General features: G+C 35.7%; 1 protein-coding gene across 8 annotated transcripts in view; it reads left to right on the top strand.

Annotated features, from left to right (window-relative positions):
• LOC127867479 (dynein axonemal heavy chain 3-like) overlaps nt 1–19103 on the top strand; it is a 127962-nt gene that overhangs the window by 103921 nt on the left and 4938 nt on the right. For 7 of the 8 annotated variants that reach the window (XM_052408644.1, XM_052408647.1, XM_052408646.1 and 4 more), the window contains 10 exons: nt 3889–4046; nt 5397–5764; nt 7285–7492; nt 9857–9963; nt 10529–10672; nt 11218–11381; nt 12640–12793; nt 15457–15585; nt 16009–16274; nt 17161–17249. In XM_052408644.1, the coding sequence (XP_052264604.1) occupies nt 3889–4046; nt 5397–5764; nt 7285–7492; nt 9857–9963; nt 10529–10672; nt 11218–11381; nt 12640–12793; nt 15457–15585; nt 16009–16274; nt 17161–17249 (1787 nt within the window). Of the gene's footprint in view, nt 1–1336; nt 1352–3888; nt 4047–5396; nt 5765–7284; nt 7493–9856; nt 9964–10528; nt 10673–11217; nt 11382–12639; nt 12794–15456; nt 15586–16008; nt 16275–17160; nt 17250–19103 lie in introns of all 8 variants that reach the window. The other variant, XM_052408642.1, reaches the window with a different exon arrangement.

Genomic DNA, 19103 nt, shown 5'->3' with positions numbered 1-19103 from the left:
TGACAGCAGCATTTGAGAGATTTGTTGTTATTAAAACACTTTAATGCAAATCGTAAAAATCACCAAAAGTACAAGGAATAAAGTTTGCATCATTTCATTTATTATTATTTTCAACAGTTTGGGAATATATGATAGGCATAATCATTGTCACTTTTTAAAGTAAAACAATTTTGCAAAATTTAGAAATAATTGATTAGAAATAATTCTTCAAATGTTGATTTCATTCTACCCAAAAGTTTGTTAAAGATGCTGCGACTGATGTTATTATTTAGTTGATAGATTCTTGACTCTAATCACATTTTCACGATCAATACTAATTTATTTATTTTGCTACTTAGCAATAAAAAAGCAAGAGATTATGCTAGACCTTGATATGTGTCAGGGCACTCATTCATAAAGCATTATTTGTGTTTCATCACTTAAAATAAGCTTAAGTATAACCTACACAATTTAAACTACCAGCTTCAAAAAAAATACTCAATTAGGAAGATATCAAAATTATTCTTATTAAATGCATGAAAGTTGTTTTCATCTTTGCTTGAAAAGATATTGGGGTTGAAAATATTGTATCTTGTAAACAAATACGAAGAAGATATAAGGATTTTACAATCAACCCTTAAGATGTTCATTATTTTAATCAGACATTGTTATATGATGCATAAATTACAAGACAAAATGGGTGCCATGAACAATAACCAAGCTATGGGTTTCTCAGGACTGGATAACTTAACATGCCATGTTTAACCCTTTGCATGCTGGGAAATTTGTCGTCTGCTAAAATGTCATCTGCTGAATTTATAAAATTCGCATTTTCTTCGATTTTTTTCAAAGAATACTATCAGAATAGCAAACAGTTTGGATCCTGATGAGACGCCACGTTCTGTGGCGTCTCATCTGGATCCAAACTGTTTGCAAAGGCCTTCAAAATCCGGTTCCCGCACTGAAAGGGTTAAACTGAAATAGTGTCAGCATTTGATCTAAGAGCATCCTCCATCTAAAACTTTGAAATTTCTGACTGGAAAAAGGGTACTGTAATTATTAATCATGTGACTTTATGAGAAATTCAATTATACTGTTTCTTGTTAGTGCTTTCTAAGTATTTCTTCTTTTGTTTGATTTGATATTTTTTTAGTTTGACAAGACAAAAAATATAGCAGTTAATCAAGATGTTTATTTACTTTTGCATGATATGAATGAGATTCTTGTTTAGAGTTTTTTCCCTGTGATATTCCAGATCAGAAAATGATATCAGATAACATAATTTTATGCCATTAATTTTGATAGTTCCTGTTATTAATGATATTATTATAATGCTTTTCTGACCATTTCTGATTAGAAATAACCCAAGTGTGTAAGTGAAAACACATAAATTGCAGCATGTATTTACCTTAGTTCATCCATTTCCATTAAAGGTGCACTATAGCCTGGCTTAGTTGGGTTTAAAGGGACACCCTGCTTTGCTTTGTTGTGTATTATTGCATTCCTGTTGCCTGCAATGATTGTCTTGAAGGGGGCATAATGATATTTTATTTGAATAAAATATTGTTATTTGCATTTATTGACACATGAGTTGCATCTTTACAACAATTGAATATCCTAGTATGAGACTTGTTCTAGCAAAACTGGGCTGTCTGCACAGTCTAATCAACAACAACACATTATGCCTTTATGGATTTTTTTTGTATAGAAAGTCACTTCTTATAAGAAATCCAGTTTAGGTAAAAAGTTTTGTCCTTTTTAACCCTTTCCCACTTAGAAGCAAAGTGAAAATTGCTATGTGCAAACAGCATAAAACCAGAACAGCCTGCTAGTAACTTGACGTCTGTTCAGGTTTTATGCTGTTTGCTGCTCATCAGTATCTAAGGATTGGAGATGAAGCCAATAACAGTTTGAATCTACCGGTAGTAAGAAAGGTTTTAATTTAAATACAACTTTCTAAGGAACTACAAATGCGTGAAAATACATATCTAAGTGGTAAAAAGTTAAGCCCGTGCAATGTGCACGACTCTTTACACACATGCATTATAAAGCACTGAGGTTCAAATATAAAAGTGATCTTCTGGACTTTTCATGGATCAGGAAAATGAGACGTGAAGTTGTACATTCCTTATGAATGAAACAGACATGAGGCAAGATATTTTCTGTATGCTTGCTATCCATAGTGGAAACAATGCATTCAAAACTTCAAATTGAAGTTCTTTAAATATGTTTTTGTGAAATTCATCACCGAAATGACCCTTTTTTAAAAACCTGCAGCAGTTGATTGCTCTGTATTAAATTTTCATTGATATACATTTTGGCTTGCAAACTTAAGAGCAGTTATTGAATGATTTCTGTGGTTATATAATATGTGATCCATTCAAAGCAGTCAAGTGTTTGTGTCTGCTTTTGAAAATAGCTCACATATTTATGATGTAATGGAAATATTTAATGATTTTGGATGCATGCACTGATGTTACATCATTGTTTCACTTAGTTTAAATATATTTGCATGTTAAAGGATAATTTTAGTTGACTTATAACCATTTTCTAATGATCAGAACAGTATTCACAATGACAAGTTCATTGAAACCTGTATTAATTCCTCAGAAAAGCATGTGTAAAATACACACAATGTTAGCCTTGTATTAGTGCCCAACAAAAATATCTAAATAATTCTTTGAAAACTTTTGCCTAGTTTTAGATACCTTACTTGTGTTGTTCTGTATTAACTCTTTCAGTGCTGGAACCGAATTTTGAAGACCTTTGCAAACAGTTTGGATCCAGATGAGACGCCACAAAACCTGGCATCTCATCAGGATCCAAACTGTTTGCTATTCTGATAGTTTGCTTTGAAAAAAAAAATAAAGAAAATGCTAATTTAAGAAATTTAGCAGACGACAAATTTCCCAGCATGCAAAGGGTAAGAAACCATCTCTGAATGATGTTGCTAGTGATTAATTTGTATATTGTCAATGCTATCCCAGTGTGGGTTGTGGCTAGTTTCAAATACATGTACAGTAAATAAATAACATAGAATTCAATTGTTATGTAACAACTACATGACTATTTGTGCAACTTTTAGATTGCTACCAAAAAATTGGTTCATTATATCAAGTATTACATTGGACAGTTTGAATAAGCTGAAGTTCTGGAACTCAATGATTTTAATTTAAGATGTTAAATTCACCTTTAACCCTTTCAGTGCGGGAACCGAATTTTGAAGGCCTTTGCAAACAGTTTGGATCCAGATGAGATGCCACAGAACGTGGCGTCTCATCAGGATCCAAACTGTTTGCTATTCTGATAGTATTCTTTGAAAAAAATCAAAGAAAATGCTAATTTCAAAAATTCAGCCGACGACATTTTAGCAGATGACAAATTTCCCAGCATGCAAAGGGTTAACATTGAGTTACGGATTTTACTTTGCATGTATTCAATAAGCCTGTTTTCTCCTAGATGACTTGTTATATCACAAACACTGATATGAGGTATTTGGTTGTATGGAAATGGTGGGTTCAGCTTTACGCTTGTATAAATGAATGTGTTTTGAGCATTTTGTATCATTGAATGAATGAATGTCATTGAATATAATAGTATAATTTTATAAAATATTTTGCTGCAATAAATTTATGATTATTGAACGATCATTGTGTCTGAAAAGGATAATTTATTATTTGCATGCAAATACACAATACACACTTATAAAGTTGCTGTTATGAAGTGTTTTTTAACATAAACTAATAAACATTGAATAAAATACACATTTAACATTTCAGGACAAATTATTCAATATTTTAATACAGAGTTGAGCGTTAAACTTCTGTTTCTTATAAAAAAATAAATAAATTATACAACAGTTTCACTCTAACGGCACACAAATGCTCATTGTTGTGATCTCCCTTGCAGGGGGCGTGTTGATGAGGACGTGTGGCGTTTCCTGCTGACAGGAGGCGTGGCCTTGGAGAATCCCCATCCTAACCCTGCCTCCGAGTGGCTCACTGAGAAGGCCTGGGGTGAAATCGTGAGAGCTTCTAACCTTACAGCCCTTAAAGGCTTATTCAAGCGTAAGTGAAACATTTGAAATTATTTTGTAGGTTATAATCTGTTTATGGCTTTTTATTTCTAAATTAAACACTGCATTTATACTCAAATGAGTCTCTTCCTTAGAAAACTGGGCTAAATGCATGCAAGTTAATTTTCATCCTGAAGTAGCCCGTGCAGTCTGCAGGATGGCACTTTTTGCCTTAACTGGATTTTTAATAGAAGAGACTTCCTCAAAATGACAAATTTCATAAACGCAGAAAGTAATGTCCCTGATTACCGTAATTACTGTATGTTTTCGGACACTCTAAGTTTTCAGACACCCCTTTTTTTAGCAAAAATAATTATTTTTTTGTGACTTAATTTTCGGACACACAAGTTTTTGTCCATAATTAATGTCTCTAAGTTTTCGGACAGTATATTTTACAGGGCTATTTTACCAAATTTCGGTCCTGTTTTCGATATCTAATGACACCTCGATCATGGGGTTTTACAACCACATTAACATCATAAAACATTGCAGGTGCATGCCTGAGGGCAACGGACCATTAAATTTGCGTCATTGGGTAAATAACCTTGTAAACCGGTATTAAACAATGGTTTTGCCCGATAGCATAAGTGTTATGACAATTGCCGGAGGTAGTGCCAATTAACAGTTCAATTATCTATCGCAATGGTACTCCCCCTTCTCAGTAAAATAACTGTGGCAAATACTAAACGCTTCAAAGTGTGATGCTCCCAGGATTGCAAGTTTTACAAACAATGGAAGGTGTTCGACAACAACTGTCGGAAATAAACAAACAAATAATTTATAGTTTCCTTTTTTATTTCGTTAATTACAGGTTCATACTAGCGAGTATCGGTAATGTCGGTACATTACATGCTCATCTTTGAACTGGTTGGTCAAAGTACAACCTTGTAGTAACTTTCTGTCAAATAAATTTAGCATTTAAAATTATTTAAAATGCAGTGCAAACATATATAACTGTAATGTGTACCATACGGCATGGTGTTTTACAGGCGCGTGCTATTACCGGTAGTGGTTGATATCATTGGCGCTATTTTCGGACACTTCAATTTTCGACTCTAAGTTTTCGGACACCTGTATTTTGTGAATATTGTTCGTATCTAAGTTTTCGGACACGAAAAAAAAAATAAAAAAATTTAAGTGTCCGAAAACATAGAGTAAATACGGTAGCCTGTAATGACTGCACAGGCTGGCTTAAGCCAATACTTTACGAACATGCACAAAGCCTGGTTTTCCCATAGCAGCTAAAATATTAAAAAGTATATCATTACTTTGATAATATCTTTTGCAACAGTATAACCACAGGATTAACACATTATACAGTATAAAGTCATTCTTTTTCCAGATGTTTCGGAAAACCCGACTAAATGGAAGAAAATGTATGACTCCACCCTGCCACAAACTGAAAAGTATCCCAGTCCTTTTGACGTTCTGCAAGGCATGGACAAGATGGTTGTTCTTCGCTGCTTCCGACCAGACAAAATAGTCCCGGCTGTACAAGATTTTATTGTCAGCAACTTGGGTCAGTCGTACATTGAGCCCCCAACCTTTGACCTCGCCGGGTCTTTTGCTGACTCGAACTGCTGTGCCCCACTGATCTTCGTGCTGTCCCCTGGTGCTGATCCCATGGCTGCCCTTTTGAAGTTTGCAGAAGACAGGGGTCTTGATCAGGCCAAGGGCGAGGTGCAGACAATTTCACTGGGTCAGGGACAGGTCAGTACCGGGGTATTTAATGATTTACAGCAAACTATGTGAAACTTGGGAATGAACTGTAAAATTGCATAATGTAAAAATTCTGTATATTTGATTGGCCAATACCATACTTAACCATGTATTAATTTATATCTCACCTCCTACAAAAATGACCTTATCCGATTGGCTTAGAGCAGTCACGTGCCCATGGTGTATTTTCCATAACCCCGAGTAATTTCCATACCACCAGAGTAAATGAGTAGTCGGTTGAGATACAATCGTTACACTGTTAGTAACTGACGATGTATGGGATATACACCCTCAGTAATTTAATACCGTGCTTTGCTCTCGTATGGTATGATATTTCTTAGGGTGTATATCCCATACACCGTCAGTTACTATCGGTTATGAAATATTCAATAGAACCATGTGAAACATAGAATGCGCCTTCAATCACTGTACTTTAATAATTATTTAAATGTTTGAACAAATATTTAAGTAGGTGTTTGTTTTGTTTTCCATTTATCTAGTGTTTTTGTAATCTGAAACTGAAAGCTCTGACTACCCTAATATTTGTGTCGTTTTTCAGTATGAATTGGGATGCAAATAATATATAAGGAATGAATTATTTATTTAATCTCAATCTGGAAAAAAGTCTAAACTGTTTCTAGACTCTATCTCTGAGAATGACAACTCAAAAGTGTTCTTCATTGTGATAATAATAGCAATTCAACATTGGTTTACCACTAAAAGTGTTCCTTATTTTGATTGAATTAAATTTAATTACTATGGCCAAACCTTGTCAAATAGAAGATTTTTATTTCAAATCCTGCAAAGCTTTTGTGTGGATTGGTCATGAAATTATGTCTGAATAATTTCTTTCCCCACCTTAAATGGCAGTTTTTGCTTGCTGGTATGTGCACTTTCTAATAAGTGGTAAACATCTAACTGTAAAAAATAATGAATAAAAAAATAAATAAATAAGTAACGAAGCCGGGCAAATGCCAGCATAAAATTTTGTAGGCACGTTAATTTGTGGATTTCTGATTTTGGAATAAAAAGTAAGAAATTTGATTGGTCAACCCACAAAATCAGAAGCATTTCATGTCTAACAAATAATTTTGATTTCACATTATATCGTCTAAGCTTAACCCTTTCCCCCATAAGAAGCAAAGTGAAAATGGCTGTTGCAACCAGCATAAAACCAGAACAGCCTGCAAGTAACTCGCAGTCTGTTCAGGGTTTATTCTGTTTGCTGCTCATCACTAACTTAGGGTTGGAAATGAAACCAATAAGACTTGAATTGAGTAAGAAAGGTATTTAATTAAATTAAACTTTCTATGGGACTACAAAAGCGTCAAAATAGTATCTATGTGGTAAAGGGTAAACAGGAAAAGTGTAAAAAGGTGAATTAACACTCAATATTGCTGAAATACTGTCAAAACTCTGACTTATCCAAACAGGAATGTTTACGACTGAAACATATCTTAAAAAGTGATGGAAAATCAAAAAGCAACAAACCATTTTAATTATGCCGCCAGGGTCCTATTGCTGCCAAGATGATAGAGAAGGCACTGAAGGATGGCACGTGGGTGGTACTGCAGAACTGTCACCTTGCGACCAGCTGGATGCCGAAATTGGAGAAGATCTGCGAGGAGGTGATAAGGCCCGAGGTGACACACGAGAACTTCCGCCTCTGGCTGACCAGTTACCCTTCTGACCAGTTCCCTGTTTCCATTCTGCAGAACGGTATGTTTGAGAAACGTTGATAGTGAATGCAGCTAGTTTGTTAACAACTTGTCCTTCTTTTATTTAAATTTCATTGTAGAATAATATAATTCATTTCGGCTGTAAACAATGACTCCTGCAATAAAATATTGAAAGCTCATAAGTTCAATTGGCTGTGAAGATGAAACCATTCGTTTTGCAGGCTGATTTCCATTTCCATTTTTATATGACTCAACATTTTAAAAGCCCATAAACACTCAAAATCAACGACTATTTCATACAATGTTTTGAAAAATAAAGTTAACACATAAAAATTAAGTCTCCTGTTTGCTTGTAAATGTTCAGAAATCGTGGTGGGAAATTAACATTGAAAATATTATCGCACTAAAAATTAAAGCAAGCATTTTGTATCTCGTTCAACCTATGTTATCATACAACATCTAGTTTTGAAATTTTTGCTATTGCTATAAGGAATACTGAATTTTTTTTGTGTTAACTTTATTTTAAGAAATATTTTGCGAAATATTGGTTGATGTTTAGTATTTATGTTTCTTTAAAAAGTGAACTTGTTTACCTTTATTTTTATTGTTAATGCATGAATAATTTTAAAGAGTTTAAGTACAGATTATTTATTTTGGCAAGAGACATTAAATGACAATGACAAAAGTCTTTTTACAAAAAAAATTGTATCAAATTGTAATTTTATCCTGGAAAGAAAGACATTTGTGACACAATCTTATTTTATCCTGGCAAAATACCCATTTATGACATAGTGTCATTTTTATCCTGGCAAGAGGCTCATTTGTAACATATTGTCCTTTTTGTCCTGGCAAGAGACCCCTTTGTGACACATTCACTTTTTTATCCTGGCAAGAGGCACATTTGTGACATATTGTCCTTTTTATCCTGGCAAGAGACCCCTTTGTGACACATTCCCATTTTTATCCTGGCAAGAGGCACATTTGTGATCCCCATTCATCTTAACAAACGACTCATTTGTGACAAATTCCCATTTTTATCCTGGCAAGAGGCACATTTGTGACATATTGTCCTTTTTATCCTAGCAAGATACACATTTGTGACACATTCCCGTTTTTATCCTGGCAAGAGACACATTTGTGATCCCCATTCATCCTAACAAACGACTCATTTGTGACATATTCTCATTTTATCCTATCTATTCACTGCACTTCCTAACCTTGGAACCTTCCTGGACTTTTTGCACAACAGATCTTAGTATGTCTGGGTAGCAACATTGTGATATTATCGTATTGTTCCAGTCAAGTTATTGTGAAGAATCCATATTTTATAAACTTTTATATTTGTGTTCTATGTTTGTAAAGCTGTTAGCTGTAATAAACCCGGATTTGTCGGTTCCTGATGATTTGAAACGAACCAGTAACATTAAAGATCATTTTTGTAGGATGTTCTTATTTGTTGTCAGGTGGTTATATTGTACCTGTGATGATTGTGCAAAATGTTTTTAGTCAAAATAATGCTTTAATTAAAATGTTAATGGAAATAGTGTGAAATTACATTGACAAAATATTGACTGGAATAATGATAGTGACTTTCATTGTGTACCATACATAGTATTTGTAACTAAAATGTACTAATTGGTATCATTCATTTTGTGTTGATATTCTGATAACTGTATGCAACCTGTATTTGTAAGTAATACATTGGTAATGGCATAACTTATGTGGGTTAGGTCATGAAACTATTTCTTAATTGAGTTTTTTTGTGTAAAAAACATGGCTTTATGAGGCGTGCTCTGTGAAACTGGGGGTTTAATGCATGTGCGTAAAGTGTAGTCCCAGATTAGCCTGTGCAGTCTGCACAGGCTAATCAGGGACAACATTTTCCGCCTAAACTGGATTTTTCAAAGAATAGACTTTCTGTAAAGGAAAAACACCATAAAGGCGGCAAGTGTCTTCCCTGATTAGCCTGTGTGGACTACACAGGCTAATCTTTGACAACACTTTATGCACATGCATTAACCCCCCTTTTCACAGAGCACTTCCTTTCATTATATGCATGTGCGTAAAGTGTTATCCTGGATTTATCTATACAGTCCGCACAGTCTGCGTTCTTCAACCTCTTACATGGGCCAATCTTGCCCAGAAAGTGGTAATATGTTAACTCATTGCTGCAATATACCTGAAGTATTGTAAACCCTTTCCTGGTCTGAAGCAAAATGAAAATTGCTATATGCAACTAGCATAAATCCAGAATAGCCTGCTGGCAGTCTGTTCAGGTATTATGCTGTTCTATGCTCATTAGTACTTAAGGGCTTGAAACGATTCTTTATGCGTATCTGAGTTGTAGAGGTTTAAAACTGCCAAAAACAACAGCGTCTTCAGACCAAATTTACACATATTCCAGGTGTCAAGATGACCAATGAGCCACCCAAGGGTCTCAAGTCCAACCTGCTGCGGTCCTACCTGAATGACCCGATTTCCGACCCCAACTTCTTCAACGGATGTAACAAGGTGAGAGTTGACCTGATTAAAATGTTCCATTGCTTTCATAAGTGATTTAAATCCAAAAAAATTTAAAAAAATTGTTACTCCATTTTCATGTCTGTGTCCACAGAACATATTATTTACTGAGAACAAATTGTTATTTCCTTTCCATTCGCAACCTTCTCTCATTGGGTCTGTTTGAATTCCAAGATTTGGAGTGTTGAAGGTGAGAATAGTGTCTGACAACAGTATGGGTTCATACCCTCCACCTCTAAATATGACCCTAGCTAGGAAAAAGGGGCTTAATGCACGTGCCTAAAGTAGCTTCACAGATTATCCTGTGCTGTAAGAAAAGAAAAATAAGGGACAACACTGTCTGTCTAGACTGAAGTTTTGTATAGAAGAGACTTCTTTTTAAACGAAATCTTCAATATGACTGCAAAGTGGCACCACTGATAAGCCTGTGAAGACTGCTCAGGGGAATCTGGGACAACACTTTATGCACATACATTAAGCCCAGTTTTCCCAAAACGGGGCACAATTATGAGCACTGTGAATTGGAATGTATATAGTTATTTTGGTTGTTTTACAGCCCCCCAGATTCCACAAGATGTTGGTAGGGCTCTGCTTCTTCCACGCCATGGTTCAGGAGAGACGCAAGTTTGGTCCGCTTGGCTGGAACATTCCATACGAGTTCAACGAGTCAGATCTGCGTATCTCTCTCAGACAGATGCTGGTATGTATAGTATGCCTAGTTCTAAAAAAACAGGCTTAAAGCATGTGCGTAAAGTGTCGTCCTAGATTAGCCTGAACAGTCTGCTTAGGCTAATCATATACAACACTTTCTGCCTTGACTGGATTTTTGTGTAAAAGGGACATCCTACCAAGGAAAAATTCCAAAGCAGCAGAAAGAGTCCTCCCTGATATTCAGGGCGTAAAGTGTCGACGCAGATTGCACAGGGATTACACTATCGGCTCAGACTGGATTTTTTACTATGATCTGTATCACCAAGAGGATTTATCCAGTATTTCACATATTCCTCAATGACTATGATCTTTATCGACTAGGAGGCTTTGTCCCATATACCAGATGTAAATATGTATCACTTTGAGGCTTTATCTAGTATTTCAGATGTAAATCTGTACCACCAAGATGTTTTATTCGGTATTTCAGATGTTTCTCAATGACTAAGATGTAAATCTTTATCACCAAGAGGCTTAATCCCATATTTCGCAAACATGTTAATCTGTATCACCAAGAGGCTTTATCCCGTATTTCAGATGTTCCTAAATGACTATGATGAGCTCCCGTTGCCAGCGCTCACCTACCTGACAGGAGAGTGTAACTACGGAGGTCGTGTCACAGACGACAAGGATCGTCGTCTGCTCATCTCTCTTCTCACAATCTGCTTCTGTGACAGGATCGTCAATGACGACACTTATAGGTGGGTTCATGGTTTTCAATATTTGAACATTTGTATCATTTGACCCTTGCTCCGGGAAAACGGGGCTGAATGCATGTGCGTAAAGTGTCGTCCCAGAATAGCCTCTTCAGTCCGCACAGGCTGATCAAGAACAACACTTTTCACCTAAAATGCATATTTGTTGAAAAGATATATACTTTCTTTCGAAGAAAAATTCCATGAAAGTGGAAAGTGTTGTCTTTGATGAGCCTGTGCAGACTGCATAGGCTTATCTTGGAGAACGCTTCACCCTTATGCATTAAGCACCATGATCCTAGTGTTTATATTTGCCCAGCTGTGTGCCTTGTTTTACAATTTTACTTGCTCAATTATCACAATTAGGCACAATTTTGAAATCATTCTAGGTTCCTAACTTTTACCACTACTTCAGAAAATGACTTTTGGTGTTTGGAAGAAAGTGAATAATTTTATTAAATACTGGTAACATTAAATTTGATCATTTTAATTGGCCTCATTACAGCAATGCTTATTGTATGCTGACTTCTAATTGTTTTAAATTTGTTCAATGATACTGTAAAAACAATTATTTAAACCAGCACGAAATTTTGTGGTTTTTCAAAAAAATGACTCATTGGCAAGTTAATTTGTTAATTTCTGATTTTTTAGGGGGGAAAAAATAGAAATTTGTCACGGTCATTTCCGAATGTGTTTGTGTTAAATTGTGGGTAAGTCAACCCACAAAATCAAAGAAAATTAATGTCCCACAAATCACACAGATTTACAGTGATTTATGGATTTAATCAGAAAAAGAAAGCTGAATTATTGACTTAAGTACTTTTATCAAAAGAAAATAATATGCAATTAAAAAATTATATTCTAACACATACAAAGAATACATTTTGAACAGCATTGTTTTTCCTTTATGACACAGATGCAAATTATTTTGCCATTTGAATGACAATGGCCTGTCGTACTGGGCAATACTGTTTTATTAATAAACGAATGAGCCATGCTCTTAGAAAAGTGGGCTTAATGCATGTGCTTTAAGTTTAATCCTAGATTAGCCTGTGCAGTCTGCTCAGGCTAATCACTTAACTGTGTTTTGAAATTTTACCTTTAGAAAAAGTCTCTTGCAAAACAAAAGTCATGTCTAAGTGGGAAGTGTTGTCACTGATTAGCCTGTGTAGACTGCCTAGGCTAATCTGGGATGACAATTTACACACATGAATTGAGCCCCATATTACCATAGCGACGCTCAAACATAACATGTGTTGTACAGGTTCTCAGATAGTGGCCTGTACTATGCGCCTCCAGAGACGACCTTCCAAGGCTATATAGACTACATTCGCTCGCTGCCCCTGAACCCCAACCCTGAGGTGTTTGGTCTCCATGACAATGCAGACATCACCAAGGACAACAAAGAGACACTGGTTGTATGTACCAGTAGATTTGCACAAATCTTTTTTTAACCCTTTACGACTCAGATACCTTTTTTGATGGGTTTGTAGTTCTAAGAAAATCCTATTAAGTTGAAGACCTTTTTATGTCCCCCAGTCTTTTCTGAAGGACATATTGTTTATGCCCTGTATGTTTGTTGGTTTGTTTGCATCAAACTTTAACATTGGCCATAACTTTTGCAATATTGAAGATAGCAACTTGATATTTGGCATGCATGTGTATCTCATGGAGCTGCACATTTTGAGTGGTGAAAGGTCAAGGTCATCCTTCAAGGTCAAAGGTCAAATATATGGGGGGGCATAGTGTTTCACAAACACATCTTGTCTTACTATGTTCAAGTTTAAAGGGCTTCATTTCTAAATCTAAAATACTGATGAGCAGCAAACAGCATTAAACCTGAACAGACTGCAAGTAACCTGTGGGCTGTTCTGGTTTGATGCTGGTTGCATATATTCATTTTCACTTTGCTTGAGAGCTGGAACGGATAAAACATTGCTTGTGTCTGTTTGTCAGTCTCAATGCTTGTGTTTTCAACTCCTTTTTATTATGAGTAGATTTCTCTATAACTTTCACAGCTAAATTACCTCAATGTGTAGATGATTGTAAAGATAGGAACTAGGCTGTGACCAGATTTGGGAAATTGTGGCCAATAGTCTGTTTTTCCAAGAAAGAATATATACTCTCCTTTATAACTGCTTTGAGGATTTTAGAAGATCTTTCAGAACACAATAATTTTTATGTATACATGATCATAATTAAAGAAATGTTTCAAAAGTTTAAGTTTAAGTTTATTACTATGTTTCGGTGTTTCAAAGCAAGTCCTCTTTATCTGACTTGTGACTGTGACTTGGCCAAACATCTGATGTGGGGCATCAATGTCTGTGACACATTTTGTTAGCGTTGCTTTGCTTTTTAGCTCACCTGAGCACAACATGCTCATGGTGAGCTATTGTGATCGCCTTTTGTCCGTCGTGCGTCGTCAACATTTACCTTGTTAACACTCTAGAGGCCAAATTTATTGTCCAATCTTCATGAAACTTACTCAGAACATGTGTCCCAATAATATCTTGGACGAGTTCGAAAATGGGTCCGGTTGATTGAAAAACATGGCCGCCAGGGGGCGTGGCAGTTTTATATATAGCAAACCTTGTTAACACTCTAGAAGTCACATTTATTTTCCGATCTTCATGAAACTTTGTCAGAACATGTGTCCCAATAATATCTTGGACGAGTTCGAAAATGGTTCCGGTTGGTTGAAAAACATGGCCGCCAGGGGGCGTGGCAGTTTTCCTTTTATGGCTATAGTAAAACCTTGTTAACACTCTAGAAGTCACATTTTTAGTCCAATCTTCATGAAACTTTGTCAGAACATGTGTGCCAAAAATATCTTGGACGAGTTTGAAAATGGTTCCGGTTGGTTGAAAAACATGGCCGCCAGGGGGCGTGGCAGTTTTCCTTATATGGCTTTAGTAAAACCTTGTTAACACTCTAGAAGTCACATTTTTAGTCCAATCTTCATGAAACTTGGTCAAAACATGTGTCCCAATAATATCTTGGAGGAGTTTAAAAATGGTTCAAATTGAATGAAAAACATGGCTGCCATGGGGCAGGGCAGTTTTCCTTATATGGCTTTACTGTATGGTAAAACCTTGTTAACACTCTAAAAGTCACATTTGTGGTCCAATGCTCATGAAACTTAGTCAGAATATTTGAACGAATAATATCTGGGCTAAGTTCAAAAATGGTTGAGATCAGTTAAAAAACATGGCCGCAAGGGGGCGTGGCATTTTTCCTTAAATGGCTATTTACTACAAAACCTTGTTAACACTCTAGAAGTCACATTTATTATCGAATCTTTATGAAACTTGATCTGAACATTTGTTCTAACAATAGCTTGAGTGAGTTTGAAAATGGTTATGGTTTGTTGAAAAACATGGCCACCAGGGGGGGGGCAGTTGTCCTTATATGGCTTTAGTGAAAACTTGTTGACACTATATTAGCCACATTTATTGGCCAATCTTCATGAAACTTGGTCAGAACATTTGTCCCAATGAAATTTTGCCAGAGATTGAAGCTGGGTCATATGAGCTCAAAAACTAGGTCACAAGGTCAAATATAAAAAAACATGTTAAAAGTCACTTTTTTGGTCCAAAATAATCTTCATGAATCAGCTTGCATTTTTTCAGAATAGTCTAGTTCCTTTGGCTTTCAGGTGAGCGCCTTAGGGCCTGATGGCCCTCTTGTTAAAGATAAAGGTTTAGAGATATTTTTGCACACTGGTAAGGGTATCAAGTATTGACTTCAACTGCAATGACAAGAAATGGAATTTTGCCACTTTTTGAACTAAAATTACAGGCTTAAGTTGATTTTTTAATGTTTGTAAGAAGTATCAACTGAAAATCAGTTATTTGAATATTATTATGTAGTGAGTTATATGGTGTTTTCGTTCTGACGTCCTGGGCTCAGAAAGTGGACTTAAGAGTGTCTCTTATTTTAAATCTAGGGCTTTTTATTGAAATTTTTTTTTTTGAAAGATGAAAGATTTCAATGTGTAAAATTTATGGTCTTTGCTTAGAGTTTTTAAGCAAAATAGCCAGTCCAAACACTTACATTTTAAAGCTTGAATCTATGTTTTCAGTTGTTTGACAGCATCTTGCTGACATTGCCCCGTCAATCTGGCAAGGGAGGTAAATCTGCTGGCACTGTGATTCAGGAGTTGTCTGCTGATATTCTTGGCAAGCTTCCAGCCGACTTTGACATTGAGATGGTAAGCTTTTGCATAACATTGATCATAAAACATCGATGACAAAAACAACAAACATTTCGTTAGCATTAGAGGCTTATATGTTCAAGTCAACTCTCAAAATGTGTAAAGTACTGGTTTTACCCAGAAAACCTCTGGCTTTTGATTCCATGTAGTAAAGCAATTAATATGTTTTAATTAAAAACAATTTTAAGAATTTTAAGTAAAAGTTTAAAAAATGAATTCAAGCATAAAGTCCTCTTTCCACTGTTGATCAAAATATGCATAAGGGTCTAAAACAAACATTTCAAGAGCTGAACCTGCAACTGTGTTTCGCCTCAACATTTCTATATCAGTTTAAAAAAAAACGGTGTTGCATTTGACGATCGATTTCTTAGAGGGAAGTTTTTAACATTTTTCCAAGCAACAATCCCTTCGTTTTCACAGGTTATCAAAAAGTACCCAGTGGTCTACAACGAGTCGATGAACACCGTGTTGCGTCAGGAGCTGATACGCTTTAACCGGCTCACTAAGGTGGTGCGCAGCTCGCTTGTGAACCTTCAGAAGGCCATCAAGGGACTCGTAGTGATGTCATCAGAGTTGGAGGAGGTCTTCACATCCATGATGAACGGCAAAGTGCCAGCAATGTGGGCGTCAAAGTCATACCCGTCCTTGAAACCCCTCGGGAGCTACGTGACAGATCTTCTGGCCAGGTATGGTTACGCTTGTTCATACATGTACATGTACATTGTGTTTGATATCTCGACACTGTATTCATGTTGATGCTTTGAAAGACTCAAACCACGCTCTGGGGGAACTGAGCTTAATTCTTGTGTGTGAAGTGTTGTCCCAGATTAGCATGTGCAAACTGCACGGGCTAATCAAGGATGACACTTTCCATCTAATCTGGTTTTTTTACTTTCTTCAAACAAAAAATAGTATGAAAGCAGAAAGTGTTGCCCATGCACAGGCTAATCTAGGACAACATTTCACCCACATGTATTAAGCCCTGTTTTCTTTCAGAAAGGCTTATTTTGAAACAGTGTATTGTTTCCTGAGAACTGGTCATGTTTTAAAAGAAATGCTCATGCTTTTCTTTGTGATTTTGGTTGCTTAAATTTGTTTTGAGATGTTTTTTACTCTACATGTTTATATTACAACAGTAGTGGGCAGAAAGTACTTTACCTCTGTTTTTGTTCTAAAAAATCTTTACTTTAGATCATCATTTGCCAGAAACATTTTTATTTTTGATTTTGAATACTTTTTTGTGTTGAGAAATACACAGTTAAATAATAAATTTAATTTACAAATAGATACACACTTCAATACAGGCCCACTGCACTGAACAAATGATTCAGTGCACTCTTACCATTCCTGTTAAAAGAAACAGTCCTGCAGATCAGCGTACATTTAAATGCTTGATAAAAGAAATTCCTTATTAACTTCACAACAGAAGCATTAAACATGTATATTGAATAATCCTTCGTATTAGTTTCATTATTCGGACAGACAGCAGGGGTTTCAGAAAGTGACTGAGCAACAATATGACCAATTTTCTTTAAATGTCGCCATACATCTTTTTTATTTTAATCTTTGCAGACTGAAGTTCTTCGACAACTGGATCAAGAATGGTGCACCTGATACATTCTGGTTGTCTGGATTCTACTTCACCCAGTCCTTCCTCACTGGTAAAGATCATGCACAGATTGTCATGCAGTATTGAATTCAAACCTAGATTGCCAGGCAGTATTGAATTCAAACCTACATTGTCAGGCAGTATTGAATTTAAACCGAGATTGTCAGGCAGTATTGAATTCAAACCTAGAATGTCAGGCAGTATTGAATTCAAACCTAGATTGTCAGGCAGTATTTTATTCAAACCTAGATTGTAAGGCAGTATTGAATTCAAACCTAGATTGTCAGGCAGTATTGAATTCAAACCTAGATTGTCAGGCAGTATTTTATTCAAACCTAGATTCTAAGGCAGTATTTTATTCAAACCTAGATTGTCAGGCAGTATTGAATTCAAACGTAGATTGTAAGGCAGTATTGAATTCAAACCTAGATTGTCAGGCAATATTGAATTCAAACCTAGATTGTAAGGCAGTTTTGAATTCAAACCTAGATTGGCAGGCAGTATTGAATTCAAACCTAGATTGTAAGGCAGTTTTGAATTCAAACCTAGATTGTCAGGCAGTATTGAATTCAAACCTAGATTGTCAGGCAGTATTGAATTCAAACCTAGATTGTCATTCAGTATTGAATTCAACCCTAGATTGTCAGGCAGTATTGAATTCAAACCTAGATTGTCAGGCAGTATTGAATTCAAATCTTGATTGTCAGGCAGTATTGAATTCAAACCTAGATTGTCAGGCAGTATTGAATTCAACCCTAGATTGTCATTCAGTATTGAATTCAAACCTAGATTGTCAGGCAGTATTGAATTCAAACCTAGATTGCCATTCAGTATTGAATTCAAACGTAGATTGTCAGGCAGTGTTGAATTCAAACCTAGATTGTCAGGCAGTATTGAATTCAAACCTAGATTGTCAGGCAGTATTGAATTTAAACCTAGATTGTAAGGCAGTTTTGAATTCAAACCTAGATTGTCAGGCAGTATTGAATTCAAACCTAGATTGTCAGGCAGCATTGAATTCAAACCTAGATTTTCATTCAGTATTGAATTCAACCCTAGATTGTCAGGCAGTATTGAATTCAACCCTAGATTGTCAGGCAGTATTAAATGCAAATCTAGATTGTCAGGCAGTATTGAATTCAAACCTAGATTGTCAGGCAGTATTGAATTCAAAACTAGATTGCCATTCAGTATTGAATTCAAACCTAGATTGTCAGGCAGTGTTGAATTCAAACCTAGATTGTCAGGCAGTATTGAATTCAAACCTAGATTGTCAGGCAGTATTGAATTCAAACCTAGATTGTCAGGCAGTATTGAATTCAAACCTAGATTGTCAGGCAGTATTGAATTCAAACCTAGATTGTCAGGCAGTATTGAATTCAAACCTAGATTGTCAAGAAGTATTGAAATCAAACCTAGATTGTCAGGCAGTATTGAATTCAAACTAAGATTGTCAGAAAGTATTGTGTTAAAACTCTTGATTGTCAGGAAGTAAATTTTTCAAACTCAGATTCTCACGCAGGATTGGAAGCACGATCATTTTCCTGAACTATTGCTTAATTAATGTTGAATATCCAGTGTAAAGCTGTGGTATCTGTTTCACTTTTGTGTGTTTGATACATTAGTTAAACAACCTATTTTAACAAGCATAGAACATTGAATGGTTTTTAATTTTTATGTTTTTAAATTGGGCTAATAATCTGGTCGCCGATATATCTTAAGTGATCCATGCCTGTAGTAAAGTTCAATTTTGTTTTTGAATATGTAAAATGCTAACTTTGCATATGTGATCTGGAAAAAGATAGCATATTCTAATGTGGAGGATGATCATATTTCCTGACATTGTTTTTTTTTTCAAAATTAGGGCCGGAATCTGGCCCCATTTCCAATGGAAAGAAAAAAAAAA

The sequence above is a fragment of the Dreissena polymorpha genome, chromosome 2, assembly GCF_020536995.1.
Source record: "Dreissena polymorpha isolate Duluth1 chromosome 2, UMN_Dpol_1.0, whole genome shotgun sequence".
NCBI classification, from domain to species: domain Eukaryota; kingdom Metazoa; phylum Mollusca; class Bivalvia; order Myida; family Dreissenidae; genus Dreissena; species Dreissena polymorpha.
Note: the sequence above shows the minus strand (reverse complement) of the source record. Positions and strands in the feature narration are given on the sequence as shown.